At 39.5% G+C, this 19,427-nt stretch overlaps 4 protein-coding genes across 4 annotated transcripts; 3 read left to right on the forward strand and 1 right to left on the reverse strand.

Moving 5' to 3' along the window:
- Positions 1-7,491: 7,491 nt before the first annotated feature.
- tmem119b (transmembrane protein 119b) lies at positions 7,492-8,493 on the forward strand. The gene has a single exon (XM_037691929.1). The coding sequence runs from the start codon at positions 7,495-7,497 to the stop codon at positions 8,374-8,376; it is 882 nt and encodes a 293-aa protein (XP_037547857.1). The 5' UTR covers positions 7,492-7,494; the 3' UTR covers positions 8,377-8,493.
- Positions 8,494-8,783: 290 nt separating this feature from the next.
- Positions 8,784-11,030, reverse strand: iscub (iron-sulfur cluster assembly enzyme b). The gene is made up of 5 exons (XM_037692503.1): positions 10,900-11,030; positions 9,969-10,082; positions 9,684-9,794; positions 9,462-9,540; positions 8,784-9,376 (listed from the first exon to the last, which is right to left on the reverse strand). The coding sequence occupies exons 1-5, from the start codon at positions 10,999-11,001 to the stop codon at positions 9,285-9,287; spliced, it is 498 nt and encodes a 165-aa protein (XP_037548431.1). The 5' UTR covers positions 11,002-11,030; the 3' UTR covers positions 8,784-9,284.
- Positions 11,031-13,885: 2,855 nt separating this feature from the next.
- LOC119424540 (C3a anaphylatoxin chemotactic receptor-like) lies at positions 13,886-14,902 on the forward strand. The gene has a single exon (XM_037692026.1). It carries the CDS (start codon positions 13,886-13,888, stop codon positions 14,900-14,902), a length of 1,017 nt encoding a protein of 338 aa, XP_037547954.1.
- A 1,176-nt stretch (positions 14,903-16,078) lies between these two features.
- On the forward strand, positions 16,079-19,398 carry rnf185 (ring finger protein 185). The gene is made up of 6 exons (XM_037692677.1): positions 16,079-16,634; positions 17,974-17,992; positions 18,101-18,213; positions 18,294-18,348; positions 18,603-18,720; positions 18,799-19,398. Exons 1-6 carry the CDS (start codon positions 16,444-16,446, stop codon positions 18,894-18,896), a joined length of 594 nt encoding a protein of 197 aa, XP_037548605.1. The 5' UTR covers positions 16,079-16,443; the 3' UTR covers positions 18,897-19,398.
- Positions 19,399-19,427: the final 29 nt, after the last annotated feature.

Raw genomic sequence — 19,427 nt, forward strand, 5'->3', positions numbered from 1 at the left:
TGCATATATACATTTAAAGTAGCTCTGTAATTTATTTCTAGTAAAAATGAAGCAACGCGTGAGGTGAAGATTGTTTCCACAGATTACCCTGGCAGACATCCCCCGTTTATGTCATTATTGACAGTTTTCAACAAGTCGGTACAACCAGACCGTAAACTCATACCTGTTCTGTCATTTCAGACCCTTCGCGCCGCAACGATGCTCCGCAGCATGATCAGCGTGCCTTTGCTGTGGGGACTGTGTGTTCTGTTTGCTACTTCCATACCAGAAACCAAAAGCGGCGATGTCGCCATCGAGGTGAACAACACAACCAAGCAGCCAACCACCGCTCGCGTGAAAGCGTTGCACATTACAGCTTGGAATCCAGAGCCCAAACACGAAGACGTTAGCACTACCGCACCGGCAGTTCAGAACGTCTCGCTCATAGTGGCAAACGAAACGAGTGAAACGACCGTTAGTAAGAAAGCTAACGTCTCAGACAGCAGCAGGGATGATTTGGTTGTTGTGACGGCTGTTGCTGCCGCTACCAGCAGCTCCGGACTTCTTGCTTCCACAGAAGCTCTGGAAGCTCCTGCTGCGACTTCAACCAGAGGTGAAGCAAATCCTTCCACTAACGTGACCACGGCTACGACTGAAGCTCAACCTTCAGCTACTGCGACTGTGGCGATGACGTCAGTGACCACGGCTACGACTGAAGCGCAACCTTCCCCTGCGGTGAACACAGCAACAGGTGGACCATCAGCTGCTGTAAGCACGGCTTTGACTGAAACGCAGCCTTCAACCGTGGCGACTACGGCTAAAGACCAAGTTCAACCTTCTCCTTCGGTGACAACAGCTACAGGTGAAGTGCCCACTCTCAACTTTACAATGACGGACGCATTAAATCATACAACAGATCATCTCCGTCTATCGTCCACCTCCAGTTTTACCACCAAGATTTCAGCTTCTGGAGCAATGGTGGCAGCTTCTTCGCTCCAACCCACATCCACAACTGGAAATACATCGGCGCTACCTTCCACCTCCTCCTTGAATACTCAGAATGTTTCGAACTTCAGTCAAAACGTCAGGCTTCCTACATCGTCAAGTCCGACTTCAAGGAAAGCAGAGACTTTTCCTTCCTCCAGCACTGAGCTCTCGTCCACACACAAGTCAGTTTCTAACTCAAGTACCCTCAGCTCCACAGCCGAACCCTCTAATACAAGTTCAACCACTGGGAACTCTACCAGTCCTGCAGGAAGCCCGTTTCCTCTAAGTCCAAAATGGTTGTCAGGTCCAACAACCAGATCAGCTCCAGCAGCTACAGTCACTCCCTACAAACCAACCAATAACTCCCCGTACAACCAGACGACTCAGCCCTGCTCCACTCGGAGCATGGCGAACCAATGCCTCATCATCATCGCCACACTGGCAACACTGGCCACCGTCTTCATGGTTTCTACCACCGTCCTCTGCGCCAAGCTGTCGACCAGGAATTATAAAGTGAAGAAGACTCAGTCGGCGACGGAGCTGATGTGCATCTCTGCTCTGCTGCCGGAGAAGACCTACACCTACAGGAGACAGCGAAACCCAGTGTCCAACGGAGTCCTGGTGTTGCCTGGAGGTGGAGACAGTGACGACGAAGGGGGAGACAATCTCACTCTCAGCAGCTTCCTTCCAGACAACGATTGTTACGTTTAGAGCATCATTTACTCACGAGACTGAATGCATGTCAGCGATGTGGAAACTGCTGCTTTGATGCTTCAGTGCATACCCTTAGAGGAGCAGACACAGAAACTGGCAACGCACCAGTAGAGGATGTAAACTCTGGGCAAAAGTCAGTAGGTTTTGCATAACTTCACACCAGGACGCACAAAGTGATCGAAGCTGGTTTATTTCTCCTTTGAAACATCCGGACCAGAGCGCCCATGTTTTTTTTATTTTCAAAGGCTTGCTTTGTCGAGGGATTTCTGTTCGTCACAGAGACTGTTCAGCATTTTGGAGACCGGAGACTTAATGCAAATCCTGGATTTACGATCTGTTGCATTGTTTACTCATTTTAATCCATATGTATGATTGGGTCTGCTGAACTTTTGTTGCACTTTTTTTTTTTCACTGTGCAGGTTTGTATAAATGTTTAACAAGAAACTGGAACCAAAGACTGAAGAGTGCATGGTATTAAAGAGGCCACGCTGATACTTGTATTTTGGAGATATAGCACACTCTGTTTTAAAACATACTCAATGTTTCGTGGTACCTATTTAAGGAACGTCTTCCAGAGTTTTTTCTTTCCTCTCCGATCATTCAGAAACAAGAACTTGTGATGCTATATTTGAAGTGTGGCAAAGAGACACTGGGTAGGCATTATGTCCTGTAAATGTCTTACATAATATTCACCTACACCTCAAGGACAAGGGACACTCATCTGAGGACTAACCGAGAAGACAGATGGTTTGAGAGGGGGTGAAGGAAGCCATTTATGTAAAACCAGGAGGAGGTCTCAGATGCAGCTGATACCCAGTCATTTTCACACCTATCAGGAATTTTGTCACCAGAGCGGCTCCTCTGTGTCTCAAACTAACAAAGACCCTAACGAACCCCTGTTGTGAGGAGTGATAGGACAATCTGCATATGTATCTAGATCAGCTTTATAACTCGAACACCTCTCTGTTCTTTGAATTGAGAAAGCTCCTCGGATGAGAAGCGAAACGTTTTCAGTTACAAAATAAAAGTCCAGTTGTTTTTTTTTGTCTTGAACTTTGAATTTATCATGTCCTGGATGACTAAGAATCTTCACCGACGTCTTACATAATAATAAATAGAGGGAAGACATGTCCTAAAGTGTTAAAGTAGAAATGTTGTAGACTTTTAACATGACGAAAGCCAAAATACAAGATGGAAACGCCTCAGTAGGACCAGTGAGCTTTATATTTATGATAAACAGCTTTTTAATTTTCTGCATGTTTTGATCGTTGCTCGTAGAAACAACATCACAAATGTTCCTGGGATCCTATGAAAGTAAATGAAGTTACTTTTATTATCAAACTTTGTTCTCTTTTCACTCTAATGAGATTTTAACTTTAATTTTACAGATAATAACTAAAAAAATAAGAAGTTTTTTTTTTGAATACAGAGTTTTGTTAACATTTCCTCATGGGGGTCTAAATGTTAATAAAAACGGATGCTCCCTGAAGTCATTCAGTTCCTTTTAAATACATAAAAGGCTTCAAAGCAGACCTTTCTCCTACTCTGGACTGGGTTTCAGATTCACTTCCTCTGCGATAAAAAGAAAAAACAGTTATCTGAATGCGTACAAAGATCCTTTCTTTAAATGTATTTTTCATCATGTAGATGTGAAACAGCCAGCGGTAACTATCAACAGAGCTGAGACGAATATAAACCTCTGGGATGCTGGACGTCATCTCACGCTCTTCCTGACCAAATAAAGCTTTGGTCTCATCTTCGATCACATACGAAACAAACTCGCATGAAGAAGAATGCATTCGCTCACACAGAGGCACGCGCTCATCCTGAAATGTAAACGCACTGTGGATACGGAGTGTGTTTGAGTATGTTAAAGTCTGCTTCCCCTTTCTTCTGGCTCATAAAGTTGTTTTGTCTCCACAGGAAACACTAATCTCTTCCTGCGTTGCCAGGTCACTCATACAATTTGCTCTTTGACTCATTTTTTGACCCCAGGCGGTTTGTTTTTTGTCATGGGAGTGACATGATGGTCAGAGTTTCAGTCAGAGAATCGATCTGGGTAAAGTGTTACATTCAGGAGCTGGTTTATGAGGTGTTCACGTTCCTAAAAAAAAAAAAAATCACATTTAGTGTTGTGCTGGCTTTAGTTAACCACACAGGAGAGCAGACAGGAGGTCCCAGCCCCCACAGCCCTTTATAAACTCATACCTAACAAGAACAATCTGTGTGCACAGGCCAAAGAGCTCTGTTGAGGAAAAGAAGGGGGAGGAGAACAGTCGGTGGAGAAAGAGGCAGAAGGAGGGTCTTAGGTTAAATGACATCTCTGTACTATCCAAACTTCCAGACTGAAACCTGAAACTGCAGAGGTGCTGCAGTCCCTCAAACCATCTCACTGTTTTGAGTCTCCCTCCATCTGCGAGGATTTCAGCTGAGGTACTTCTGCAGTGAACGGTGAGTAAAATGTGTATTCTTGCTTTGAATGTCCTACATACTTAAATATCCGCAAGGCCGCACCCTAACCTACACAATAGTTAAAAATGAAGGTACTTGATAGTGTTGTCATGCCTTTAAGTGGGATCCAAACTTTCAAAAGTGCAGACATCAACCAGATTTAAAAATATATATGATTTTTCTTTCTTGTTTGCAACATCAATACAAAAATGTTAACGCTTCAAAACTACTTTCTTTTGTTTCCAGTTGTTGATCTTTTGTGCGCATGCTTTGTGTCTGATTTCCCAGATGTGTGTGGCAGTGTGTGTATTTGGTTTGAGGGGTGATTCATGTAAAAAATGTGCTTTTTTCCACTTGGGGAGCTGAGTTTCATGTGGTGGCCAGCTTGCACACAGATGCAGCAGAATGGGGATTAAAATGTGGGAGCTGCTGCCAGATAGTCTGAGCTGAGAGGTTCAAGCCAATAAATACAGCTGGATTTAAAGGGTTAGTTCACCCAATTTCTTTTTTAAATAAATTATCAATTTATCAATGAACCTGAGCATTCACAGCTCAGATAATTTAAGATTGCAGTTACTTTTTCATGCAGACACTATTATCACAATGCTGCATAAATGCATTCATTTATTCAACCTTTATTTATACAGGTTAATCCCATTGAGCCTCATTTACAAGAGAGACCTGATTTTAACAAAGAGTGATGACAACAGTAGACAATCATAAAAGAAAAGCATATAAATTAAGAACAAATGAAAGAAAAATGCAAAAATAAATGCAAATGTATTTATAAATGCAAATAAATGCAAAAACATAGTTGTAATTATTTACTTTTACTATATCAGAAGTTTTGTACTTCACTCCTAATTTTAAAGAATGACTAAATTTTCTCAAATCTTGAAAACTTTTGTAAAATTTACATTAAAACAGAATGTTTTGCTTTATATTTTGGTACAACTTTACACAGGTGGTTACACAGGTGGGCATTTTATTTTTTAAATAAAGACTCATTTTCATTTTAATGTCAACTGTATATTTTTAGAAATCTGATTGGGGCAAGAATAGAATAAACCTGTGAAATTCTGAGTAGAAAGCAGGATATATTTTGTAAACTATATTGGTTAAACAAAAAGAAAAATGGAAAAAGGTTAAAAAATAAGAATCCACAAGGAGAAATTAGGTGCATCTATAGGGCTGTAATGTCTGTAACAATCTGCACATGCAAATTAAATTACAAGTGTTGGATTTATAATTTAGGGTGTGTACAATTATGTTTAAAAACAATTCACAGAAACTGAAGATATCTGTGCGACTAATATCAGATGATCAGATCCTGAAAGCACACGAGTAACTTGCACATCTTTGAAGTCGGTGATCAATATTATTTCTATACAGCAATATATCATTTATATATTTAATTATAAACACTAAGATCTGCAATAAAAATAGAAATCTCAGTTTCAGACATTTTAATCAAGTCAAAATGATTTGCAAACGATTTTTGTCTGTTCCCGTCTTATTTAATTGAAAAACATACCCTTGAACAATATCCTAGAAACAATACAAACTTGTTTTAACTGGGCATGAGCCAGTTCTCTGAAACATAAAAGAAGTTCAGACAAATGTTGTTAAAACTAAAAAAATCTGTAAAATCGCTTTCTCATGCAAGCGTCGGCTGATTTCTGATTTCCCAAAATTAAGGAAATCTGGGCTGATAAATTGGCCGGCCAATTTATCGGTGCACCCCTATTTATTTGTTTATTTTTACATAATTTGGGCTTCCAGCTCATGCAACCCACAAAAACAGAAATAAAAAAAAAATAGAATAATGTGGAGCCCAAATGTTGCAGGGCATGAATGTTTTAAACTGAGTGTGACACTAATCATCTACTAAACTCAAAGAACCTGCACAGGCTTCCCCAGGTTTCCTTAAGTTGCTTCAGTTTGGTTCAATTGTCTCAGTTCGGTTCAATATGTGGAAGACTGCAGACATAACAACTGGCCAGAAGACCATCATTGATACTCTCCATAGGATGGGGAAGCCACAAAAGTTCATATCTAAGGAGGCTGGCTGTTCATAGAGTGCTGTGTCCAAGCACATCAATGGAAAGTCTAGTGGAAGGGCAAAATGTGGCAGGAGAAGATGCACCAGCAAAAGAGATGACCGTGGGCTTCAGTGGATTATTAAATAGAGAAGATTCCAGAATCTGGCAGAGATCCAGAAAGAGTGGAATGAGGCGGGAGTCACAGCTTCAAAAACCACCACATTCAGACACATCCGGGAGATGGACTACAACTTTCGGGTTCCTCGGTCCTCTTTTCCGATGAAAGTAAAGTGTGCCTTTCATTAGGAAATCAAGGTCCAAGGGTTTGGAGGAAGAAGGGTGAGGAACAGAACCCATACTGCTTGAGGTCCAGTGTGAAATATCTACAGTCGGTCATGATTTGTGGTGCAATGTCCGGTGCAGGTGTTGGTTAAATCTGCTTTCTTGAATCCAAAGTCACCGCAACAATCTACCAGAATGTTTTAGAGGACTTCATGATTCCTTCTGCTGAGGATCTGTATGGAGATGCTGATTTCATCTTCCATCAGGACCTGGCCCATGCCCATGTCACCAGAAGCACCAAAACCTGGTTTGATGTCCATGCCACAGTGCTTGACTGGCCAGCCAACTCGCCGGACCTAAACCCCATTGAGAATCTATGGAGTATTCTCAAGAGGAGAATGAGGGGCACCAGACCCAACAACAAAGAAGAGCTGACAGCAAGCATCAAGGAAATCTGGGCTTCCATAACTCCCAGTCAACGCCACAGGCTGATTGTTTCAATGCCACGTCGCATCGAGGCAGTAATTAAGGCAAAGGGATTCACAACCAAGTATTGAAGATTGACATATCGTTTTGAAAGTACTGTATTTTGATTGATTTGTTGTGATCCTAATTTTATTTTTTTTTTCTGCAAAAACTGAGAAGTAGTGTGGGCTGATGTCTTCACAGTTTTCTAATTTTTTGAAATCCTGTTTTCGTGGGTTTCACGAGCTGGAAGCCCAACTTATGTAAAAATAAATAAATAAATACTTGAAATTGTTTAAATTGTGGGCCCTGAATCTATCATCTATTAAAGATTAACTTTTTGAATGGAAATATGGAAGTCAAACAACTTTTCCATGATATTCTAATTTTTTGGAAAGGGTCTGTATACAACTGTAACTGTCGCCAAAATCTAGTTTTGGTTCAGACAGGCTGGAAAAAAGTCCTTCAAATGACATTCTTTTGACATTAATTTCTTAGGAGTTGTTGGAAAAACTTCACATCTGGTTTATTCATTGTTAGAAAAACAGATGCTGTTTGACTCGAGTGTAACATCATGTTTTCTCATATGGATTTTACTGTTTTTTCAGATCCAGAGGAAACGATGCACCCAGCAGGCCTTCATCACGTCAGTCTGTGTGTGTTTTACATCAGCAGGAGCTTGGCCACGCCTCTACCTTTTTACACTTCTCTGGAGGGAAGTACAGATGAGGAAGAGCTTGGTTACATACGTTTCTCTGCGTCCACCACAGTAATCCCCACGAAGTACCAAACGTCATCGGCCAACCCATCACAAGATGGAGCAGACGTTCAAAAAGAGTTCGTGAACTACCTGGAGGAGAACATGCTCCTCATCCTGGTTGCAACCTCTCTCAGCTTTCTCGCCTTTCTCGTGACCTGTGGGGCCCTTTTCATGAGCCGCAAGCGCAAAGTCAACTCCTACTACCCTTCCTCCTTCCCGTCAAAGATGTACGTGGACCACCGAGACAAAACTGGTGGCACCAAACCGTTCGACGAAGTGCAAGAAAAAGCTGCTCCTGAACAGGAATGTGAGCCAGTGGACTCTCACAGGCAGCTCCAGGCTGAAATCCTGAGAGCTGCCAGTAGCCTGCGCACGCCAAATAAAAAGGTTCACGCTGCAGAGAAAAGTGAGCCCTGTCAGAAAGCAGATCACAGTCCTGAGGTCAGCTCGAAAACTGAAGGTAGCATCCTGGATCAGCAGCTACCAAGTCTGCCTGAGGAGGAGCAGCAGTGCGAGATTCCTGACAGCAGAGCAGCAGAAGCAGGAAGCTCTCAACTGGATCCTCCAGAGCAGCCTTTTAAGGAGAAGGATTCACAGGAACCTTCAACCGGCAGGAGTCTGAGACCGTCCTCGCTGCACATTCACAACGACACAGCTACACTTCAGCTCATCGCCGGAGAGAAAACCGCCTTCTGAAAATGTCGAACTGCAGGTTTAATGAAGCAAATGAAGAAAAAGCTCAAACCAGAGGTGGTTTGAGCCAATGCAGAAGTGGTTGGAATAAATTCAAAAAATATTATACATGTACCATAGACACCTAGAATAAAAAAAGTCCTAAATGTATTGTTCATAAAGGGCTTCTGAAAACTGCCTCATCCAATTTAACACGGGTTGTACCGGTACTTCTATTGATGCACAATAGGGAGTTTTTGATGACTGTGCTTTATCTATGCAAGCTGAGTTTAAAAACATTATGTAATTCATCTACATGACCAACTTGGATATTTAAAGTGTCAATGAGTCACAGCTGTGGTTTTCACATGAAAACGGTTTTAAAATATATATTTTTTTATTATGCTTGAGGAAAAAAATGGACTTAAAAGTATAATGAGTCACAATATTTTTATTGCAGGCTTTCAATAAAGAGTTTGTAAATCACATCTAAAACCACTGGACCCCCCCGCCTCCACTTTTTTGTTGTTTCAAACCCATTCAATCTATTTCAGTCAGTGCGTTTTTGTGGAGCAAACAGGAAACAACTTTTAGCAAAATATAATAAAGCCCGAGTTAAACTTTTCAAAATTAACCACTCTTCCAGAATAAAATTCTCAAATAAAACATGATCTCCAAAAATAAGTTTCAGCTTTGTACCAACAGTCCAAGTGGTGCGTAAATTGTGCGTTTACGTGACAGGCTATATACAGTATACAGAGTTAGAGGACCAGACTAATACAGAAAACCTGGTGTAACACTGCTACTGAGGGTTGACAACAGTGCATTAGTCATAGTACTGCTGGAAAGTTAGACAGAGATGATGGAGTACATCTACTTCTCTTCATGGTAACAGGAAGCAGACGACATCCGGCTCAAAGAGTGTGCTCAGTTTAATTGCTAGCCCCGACTGCCTCCTGATGGTTGTCGTGTTGCTTGAGACGGTAGTCTGCCAGAGCAGCCTTGATGGCATCCTCTGCGAGCACTGGAGCAGCAACACAAACAAAAAGTTAATAGTAAATAAAGAAGTTTAAACCATAACAAAAAGAGAAAATTAGCATAAATCTTACTTGAGCAGTGCAGCTTAACAGGTGGAAGACTGAGCTCTTTGGCGATGTCTGTGTTCTTTATTGCCAAAGCTTCATCCACCTGAAAAAAGAAATGCAAAAATCATTCAGTAAGTGCAATTTTTTTTGTCATTTCGGCATGAGGAGAATAGAATATACCATAGGAATGTAAAAAAAAAAAAAAATACACAAAATACTCTTAAGGTTGGAGACAGTGTCACTCACAGTTTTGCCTTTCACCCACTCTGTGGCCAAGGAGCTGGAGGCGATGGCAGAGCCACAGCCAAAGGTTTTGAACTTGGCATCAACAATCTTCCCCTGGTCATCAACCTTAATCTGTCCAAAGGTACTTTAAGTTATGCATCAACAACGATGTTAAGAACAATTAATATAACACATCTAAATTACACATAACCAACGCAAATTATCTGTACTTACTATGTCATTATAAGTTTATTTGTCCTAATTGTTTATTAGGCTCCAACTCAATTATACTAGTAATAAGCATACCTGAAGTTTCATTACATCTCCACAAGCTGGCGCTCCCACCAAACCAGTCCCAACATTCTTGGAGCTTTTGTCCATTGATCCCACATTTCTTGGGTTCTCATAGTGATCCACCACCTTTGAATAGAAAAGTAGGAAAAGCATTGCAAAATGCACCATTGTGACTTAATCCATAACAGTGACGGGAAGCCATGCAGATGATAACAAAAGCTTCCTGGAATGCTGTTTGAATTGTGCCTCAAGAAGGCGTTTGTCTAGAAATCTTGCAGCCTTTGTGATGCAACTTCCTATTTTTCCTTCCATACACAATTCTTCAAAATACACAGATTTAGACTGGATTTTATTGTCCACTAACTCACGAGTCCTGCCCTTCCATTTCATTTTCACACACAAGTTACTTACAAATCATCAATTTATCATCTTTTTGATGCGCATCTTGAAACATTAGCCGATAGAAAACAAGCATGCGTGTTGGTTGAAGATCTGTGACGCCATCAGGTATTGCGTAATACCTGTTTCTAGCACACGTAAGTTACTGTGCTCCTGCAGCAGTTAACTGGAGCTCATTAAGTATTTAAATTGGACAGCTGGAAAGAAGATCAGTGACGTTATTGTAATCTCCAACTTGTTAAATAGCTAATATGAAGCAAGTATTGATAGTCTCTCAATTATGACCTTCTTTTCATAGCACTCTTTATCTGTCACATTTTTAAAATGCAGACATTTATCATGAAGCAAACACATTTAAGCTCCTTTTTATCTGATTATCTATTTGCTACACATTTAACTTGTTTTTATCTCGTCTCTTGAGCTAAATAATCTCCACTGTGACACCATTGTGTATATGTAAACATTAGCCGATTAGCAGCTACGTTACTGAGACTTTTTAGCCTTGAGACAGGATTTTACAGCTACAGCATACGGAATGTTTTACCTTCTGATGGTAGCAGCTCTGGGTGATAAACTCTGGAGCTGAGAGTCTCCTGGTGAGTAAAGCCAGAGGACTGAGACAGTTCTTCGCCGCTGTAGCCGCCATGTTGAACTAATGGCGCAGATAGTTTGTAAGCAAACAGGAGGTGTGGCAAACGGAGCAGTCAGGGGGAGGGGCTAACCAAATCACTACTGCGCATGCTCAGTTGTTGTAAACAAGGGGCTTTTCATAGAAAAAATTGGGCTGACCAAGTGTTTTTATTCTTAATTTTTATATTAAACATATTTTATGGCAAAAAATACTTTTAAATTCAATACATATCAAACGATTATTATCCAATTGGGTGTTATTAAATCTAGGTCATCCAAATTTCACGTTTCAGTCAACTTCTTTCAACTTTTTATTTTAATGGAAAGAGAGTAATTTACAAAATCGGATAACTAAAAATAGACATTAAAAAAAAGAAAAACGTTATGACCTGTGTTGACTGCTTTATGGGTTCAAGAATATACCATGTTCTTTGAATGCTCCAAGAAAGGATTGTGCTTTTTTAATTTTTTTTTGTTCATCAGCTTCAGTGCTTTGAGGTAATTGTCTTTCTCCATTTAAGTGTGGATGAAAAAAAATTCCCAGGATAATCAGGTTGTTTACTATCAGGTCCAATTTTCTGTTTTCCAGATGAATACCAAATATAATAGATTATCTTGTGAAGGGAATGATTTGGATTTTGGATGATAGCCATGTTCTCCCAAAAAGTCCCAGAGTAGATACAATGGAACAGATGATCAGTCGTTTCACAAAACACAGTTCAATACCAAACCTCAGTCTTAGCAACTCGTTGGATGGATATATGCTATTCATAACTTTGAAGTGAATTTCTTTTGTTTTGAGACTTATAAGCTATATAGTTCTCAATTTTTTAATGTTTGATTAGGAAAATAGCTGGTTAATGGAATTTCTATTTGTTTGCTTTGTAAAAAAAAAAAATTTGTTAAGCTGAGTATGTATGAATAGATTCAAACAGTCCTTATCCAAAAAAATAAGAATATTAATATTTAGTGCAGGTGGGTTAGTAACTACCAAGTGCGAATTAGAGTTTTGGACTAATCTCTTGACGGCTTCTGGGATGGCTTTAATAACTTTATTAAATTGGGACTGTGAGCAGTTTAAGTTATATTTTAAGCAAACGTCTTTGTAAGAGAGCCAATGTCCCTGGTCATTGAGTAAATGGGTTATTTACCAGATATTTTTATCCATCCAATGTTGTAAGAAAAAAGACTGTCTATTACATGTGATATATCTGTTATTCCATATTGGAGTTTGATGTGGAGTGAAGTTATGTGAGAACAATCCTTTCCAGTACAGTAAAACCTGTTTGTGGAAAGATGACAGTTTGGTTGGTAATTTTTCAACTTGAAAATCACATTTAAGAACAAATTCTATTCCTCCCATTTTTTTTTTAATCCCTCTGGGGAGACAGTACCAAATGCAGTTTTTGTTCAAAATAAAGGATTTTAGCCACTTTAATTTTATCATTGCGTTCAAGCTATCGTTTTTAGACCTCTATCCTCATAATCTTGGTTTATTCTGGACTTTTTATATAGTGTACCCTATTTTTCCAAATAAAATTCAAGTTCAATTGGTTGAAAGTTTTGATAAATTAATTAGATATAGAAACTGAGTATGCAGGAATATATGCAACGAGCCAAGGACTCCATTTTAGTTAAATATGTTCTTCTAAGACTGTGAGGTCTCTTTCTAACCACATAACTTCGTTCAACTTGTGTACAGTCCAAAACAGTAATGCCAATTCCTAAAGTAAAAAAAAAGTCAGCTCTAGCCTAAAGATTTGTTATTCTGCATTTTGATTCAGTCCTCGGTCCAAGCTTACATAATTTTGTAGTCCAAGTTTATGCTTTCTTCTTGATTGTGCTTTTGTTCTTGTGTGCAACTCTCAGCATTTTTGTAGAGTTATCTGTTTGTAATTCTGTCTTGTTCTCTATTTTTCCCCACACAACTAAAATGTCACACTCGTATTACTAGTCATCAATTCCCATCAGTATTATGTTTGTACATTTAGTCCATGCTCTAGAACAGGGGTGTCAAACTCACTTACAAAAGGGGGCCAAAATTAAAACCTTTTTCAAATTAAGGGCCAATTTCAGAATCTACATTAACTCAAATCAGATACCTAACGTCTTTTCTTGGTCACAAGTTCCTCAACAAGTGTTTGATTGGTCTCATTTGATGTTCTTTCTTGTGTTTATGACATCATAATCAAAGATTACTAGAAAAAATTAAAGAGAGAGAAATATTGTACGTTTCACATATCATCTTGGGGGCCAGATGAGATGTCAACGAGGGCCACATTTGGCCCCCGGGCCTTGAGTTTGACACATATGATCTAGAACAAATAGTGACAATAAAGCACTGGTTGCTAACCACTTTAAAAATTAAATTTAAACAAAACAAACAAGGACAATAAAAAAACTCTTAACAATGCATATTGTTTGTCTTGTCAATGAAGCTCATACTTTTTTAAACCACTTAAAAGTGGAACTTTAAAAGTGAACTTCCTTTTTCTGAGACTTGTGAAAGTTTGATCAGTTGGTTTGTTCTGAATAGACACTACTATAATATGATCTATATATTTGTTTTATTAGGTTTTTATGATGTAATCAGTTATATGATGACTTCCCACAGGAACTTTTTGCTCAGATTTTAACCTTTGTGTCCACATTTCTTAATTCTTACTGACATCAACATATTAAGTAATTTCGCACAGGAAGGAAAAGTGAGAAGTTGCACCCAGATGCAAGTTTACCAGAAATCTAAAGAACAGAGCTGTTTATGGTGATTGCTTTCACACTGAAACATAAAGTGAGTATCATTTATCCTTTTTGACAAACCAAAATCAAGTTTTTTAACAGCTGTTTAATGTGTAAATCTTTCTGAATCATGTTTTTTTTTTTCTTTAGAAAAAGTTGCAATGGATGTGGATTACATTGAAATATACGATTACATTGTCAGCAATGAAACCGAGAACACTACCACTGAAGTACCTGTAAATTTTACTAGTTCTCAGTCCTCCCTGATTTATGTTCACGTGGCGATCAACATCATTATATCAGTTGTTGGTCTTGGAGGAAACTCAGTGGTGATTTGGATTTGTGGATGTAAAATGAAAAGAACAGTCATCACCACTTGGTACATGAGTCTGGCGATTTCAAACTTGTTATTCTGTGCTTTTTTGCCCCTTGAAATATCCTACATGATAACCTCCCACTGGCCTTTTGGACAAGTTCTGTGCAAAGTCACCTCGTCCGCTCTGTTTCTCAACATGCACAGCAGTGTGTTTCTGCTGGTTCTGATCAGTGCTGATCGCTGTGTCTTGATTTTATTTCCTGTGTGGGCACACAACCACCGTACAGTGAAGAAAGCATTCGGAGCAGTTGCTCTGATGTGGCTCCTCTCAGCACTTCTAACGTTGCCCTCAATGATCTTCAGAAAAACCACAGTCCATGATTCAGTCACTCAGTGCCACACAGACTACAAGGACCATTTCAGACACAGAGCTGTGAAACTGAGTCGATTCATCTGCGGATTTCTGATTCCTTTCCTTACCATTGTGTTCTGCTGTGTGGTGCTTGGTGTGAAGCTGAGGAGATCAACCATCAGGTCAAAAAAGCCTTATAAAATCATGGCGGCCCTCATATTATCGTTTTTCTTCTGTTGGGTCCCTTATCATACCTTTGTTCTCCTGGAGCTGGATTTGGGGAACCACAGCCTGGAGGCTCTTCACACTGGACTGAAAGTAGGGGTCACACTGGCTGCAGCAAACAGCTTCATATCACCTGTTCTTTATGTGTTCATCGGCAACGACTTCAAGCGAACTCTTAAAAGATCGTTGACTTCACGGTTTGAGGAAGCGATGGCAGAGGACCTTCGCACAGGTGCTCTCCATCACTCTACGTCTAAATCAATGGAAATTATTGAAAAGTTCTGATGCGTTTGTCGTTAATGTCAAGTGTTATTTTGCAGTACATTCAATTACCGCAGTCATTGTAAATGCTTGTGACAAAGATATTAAAAATTATATGAGAAATTGTTTGGTCACTGTAACTTCAAGAGCTGATCACTGCAACAATCAGAACTGCTGAATTAAGGCTGGTTTTTAAGTGCGGATTATGTATTCATGAAGTTACAGATTCAGTAAAGTTCTTTTAAATACATTTATTTTAATAAAACTTTTTTCTAATTTGTAAACTAAAACACAAGTTTAGGTACACAAATGTTAAAGTTACATAGCTGAAAAAGCTATGGGGCACCGAAAGTAAAAGTTTGGTTGAAATGTTTAAGCTGAAAGTTTTTAGATTTCTCAGACTTTTCCTATTTTTTTCCTATACGGTATAAAAATAGGAACACAAAAATTATATAACTAAATTATTTATATTTTCAGAAAGCGCCCATGCACATATATATTGAAAAAATATTAGCACAATTTAGGATACAGCTGGTTCTGCTGCAGTTAAAATCAACATATAAAATAGTTGCTTAAATTATTATTGTTATTAAAGAATAAAGTAGTAGCATCACTGCTCCTACACAGTAAGAGGAGCCCGTTGAGGTGCTTTGGGTATCTGGTAAGGATGCTCCCTGGATGCCTCCCTATGGAGGTTTTCCAGGCATGTCCAACTGGGAGGAGACCCCATGGGGAAAACCCAGAGCATGCTGGAAAGACGATGTCTCTTGGCTGGTTTAGGGAATACCTTGGAATTCTCCTGGAAGAGGTGGCTGTGGAAAGAGATGTCTGGCCCTCCCTGCACGAGCTGCTCCCACCACCGCAAACAACTCTAAAACAAGCTTGTTTGTTTAAACTAATTCACACTACATTTTTTGAGAAAATGCTTTTGTATTTAGTATTATCAACAACACTAATAAAAACAATAAAAATTGTAATACCGCAGCTTATTACAATAGTTTGTAATAATTTCAATATTAATCTTTTCATTTTCCTTTTTTTATTGTTATTATCGATTATGTATTATTATTATTTTTTCCACCAGAAACTTCCTACCTCTTTTTACTATAATAAAGCTTTCATTAACAAAAAAAAGTCAAAAGAAAGATAGCACAGATGACACGCCCATATTTAAACAAACCACGCCCCTGTGCTACATAACCCCGCCTCTACTGATAGCGGATGTGATGCAACTAGCTGTAGGATATATTTTTTTACTCCTCACAAGTTATAATTTACAGTTGCCGTCATTCAAGATGTGTTTACGTTAATTTAGCTCTTTGGCCGCAGTATTTGTACATTTGTTGTCGGTTTTTGGTCCAGTTTGTAAAGCTGTCTTCCTCGCTCGTCTGCCAACGTTAGCTAGTAGCTTCTCCAGGTAGCTGGTTGCCAGTTTAGCTAGCAGCCGGTAACATTTTATTTTTTTTCTCGTTTCTCTTATTATTAGAGACCAGTCCTGTCGACTGGGCTTCCTTATGTGTGTATCCCACCCGCAAAATCTCGGTTAGTGGGTCGAGTGTTAGCAAATGGCCGCCGCTGCCTCGGTGTCCCAGCCAGCCTCGGGCTCTCCCGCTGCGGACGCTGAAAACTCGAGTACCGGTGGATCCAGCAGCTCGACCGCGGCCGAAGGTGGCACCCAGGACAGCACCTTTGAGTGCAACATATGTCTGGACACAGCCAAGGACGCCGTGATCAGCTTGTGTGGACATCTTTTTTGGTAAGATGTGGGTCTATGGCTCTTGTTTACGTTTTTAAAATTGGATCACCCCTTACTGAATGTAAAATGTGACAGCTTTAATGACCAATGTGAACTGAATACACACCAGTAAAGATCCTGAAAGTTGTAGTTTTACAAACTTCTCAACCTAACCCGACACTTCTGCTGGATGTTGCTGTAAAATATTTTAATGGGGTAATGTTTAAAAAAAAAAAAAAAAACACAGGCATGTCTATATAGCAAAAACTTTTTTTTTTGTACTTTAAAACAAACACGCATTATTTAGTTTTGCAGTGAAATATAAAATCTTTTACAGTGATGAAACTTGCTCATTCATCTCCGTTCTTTATTTTAGATACAGATCGTTTCAGATCATCATTACACAAAGTGAAATATTTCAAGCCTTTATTTCTTCTAGTTTTGATGAAAAACCTAAATTTGGTGTCTCAGAAAATTAGAATATTGCATAGCGTGAAGCATTTGGTACTGATGAGTGTGTGCAGGAGGCAAGTCCTGCTGGAAACTGAAATCAGCATCTCCATAAAGCTCCTCAGCAGAAAGAAGCATCTAAAATGTCCTGGTAGATGCTGTGTTGACCGTGGACTTCAGAACAATGGACACCAGCACAGGACATGGACCCAAACCATCACTAACTGTGGAAACTTCACTCTAGACGTCAAGCAACATGAATTCTGGGCCTCTCCACTCTTCCTCCAGACTCTGGGACCTTGATTTCCAAAATGACATGGAAATTAACTTTACCGGTAATCTGAAAAGAGGTCATTGGACCACTGAGCAACAGTCTCAATTCTTTTTGTCAGCCAGATAAGACGCTTCTGACATTGTCGCTGGTTCAGGAGTGGCTACACTTGAAGAATGAGACATTTTGTTGCTCATGTCTAGGAGTTAATTAGCTGATTAGGGTGTGCTACCATGAATGTGCCGTTTAACCTTTTGACAATAGTCTTATTTTCTGAGACACCGAGTTTGGCTTTTTTTCATTATTTGTAAGCCATAACCATCAACATTACAAGAAATAAAGGCTTGAAATATTTCACTCTGTGCATAATGAATTCACTCATCTATGCTGCAGTAATATGTTGTTTTACTTTCTGAAATGATTCACAAAAAAATTGAACTTTTCCACAATATTCTATTGTTTTAGATGCACCTGTATAGTAATCAAACCTGTATTCAAGTACTGTACTTCAGTTACTTTTTATAGCTGTTATTTGCATGTGTTTTGTACCATTTGTTTATTGGATGGGTTTGAGGACTATTGATGTTTAATCAAACCTTCTTTTTTCCCCTTTCATAATCTTTTGCGCCTGGTGTTTAGTTGGCCTTGTTTGCATCAGGTAAGCTTTTTTTTTTGTCTTTGCAAAGTGAGTGCACAAAGAGTGCATTGATAGATGTTTTCCAGTTGAACTGGTTAGCTCTTTAACTTTTGTTTTGTCTTAATGCAGTGGTTGGAGACTCGACCCAACAGACAAGTGTGTCCGGTATGCAAAGCTGGAATCAGCCGGGATAAAGTAATCCCCTTGTATGGGAGGGGGAGCACGGGTCAGCAGGATCCAAGGTAGGTGCTGACACAAAGCTCGGATGGTAAAAATGTGGGTTTACAAATTGAGCAGCTCTCTGAAATGATTTGTCTTAAAGGGAAAGAACCCCACCTCGACCACAAGGACAGAGACCCGAGCCAGAAAATCGTGGTGTAAGTATGAGTAACAGTTTCAGTGTCATGTCAGCTGTAGATGAACATGAAACTCATGATGAAACGATTACATAATGGAGTGTAAACCTGCTGCATTCATTACTGAAAAGACTGGTCCCACTGGGATCCATTACCTGTTAACAGCTGAGATGATGCTCTCCTCTGGAGAATGACCACACGTTTTACTGCCTATTGCGTCACATTTTTCTTATTGAATGTTTGAAACATATATATATATATATATATTTTAACAGGGTTTTCAGGGGTTTGGCTTCGGGGATGGGGGTTTCCAGATGTCATTTGGGATCGGTGCCTTTCCATTTGGCATCTTTGCAACAGCTTTTAACATCAACGACGGGCGACCTCCTCCAGGTAGTTACACACTTCACTCTGAACTCTTCATTTCTTCTGGTGACGACCTATCTGATAACCTTTGTGTTGCCCACACAGCGGCCCCGGGGACACCGCAGCACACGGACGAACAGTTTCTGTCTCGACTCTTTCTGTTTGTCGCGCTGGTGATTATGTTTTGGCTGCTGATTGCATAAATGCATGCACAGAGAACGGGTTTTAACATGAAAGATTCGACAGATGTGAGACTTTATGGTGGTGTTTTGGTCTTGATTGAAGCCTTTTTCTCATCAAATCATGACATTTAAAAAAAGCAGAAATTAATTAAACCAATCACTCAGCTTGGCAATTTAATGTTTGCTGCTTTACATGTCATGGAGTCATAAAAATCTGTAATCTACACTTTCTAAGGCTGCAGGGTTCTTTACTATGGATTAGTATGAAACACCTCCCATATTAACTCACTGATGTCTCCAGAGTTTTATAAAATGAGCCATGAGGCTAACACTCTTTGCTAACAAATTTCAAATAATTTATTTACGTTTTTGAGATCACAAATGGGGGACTGTAAATTTAATGAACAGCTTATGGTGAACTAGAGTTTTATGTTTGGACACAACGGTGGGATACCAACTTTTTGGGGTTTGTTTTGAAGTTTATAAATCGCCTTTTCCTTCAGGCGTGACCCAAATCCCAACAGTTTTCAGCAATCACAGCATCTTAGCTGG

This window comes from Nematolebias whitei, chromosome 18 (assembly GCF_014905685.2).
Source record: "Nematolebias whitei isolate Nwh7 chromosome 18, NemWhi1, whole genome shotgun sequence".
Classification (NCBI taxonomy): Eukaryota; Metazoa; Chordata; class Actinopteri; order Cyprinodontiformes; family Rivulidae; genus Nematolebias; species Nematolebias whitei.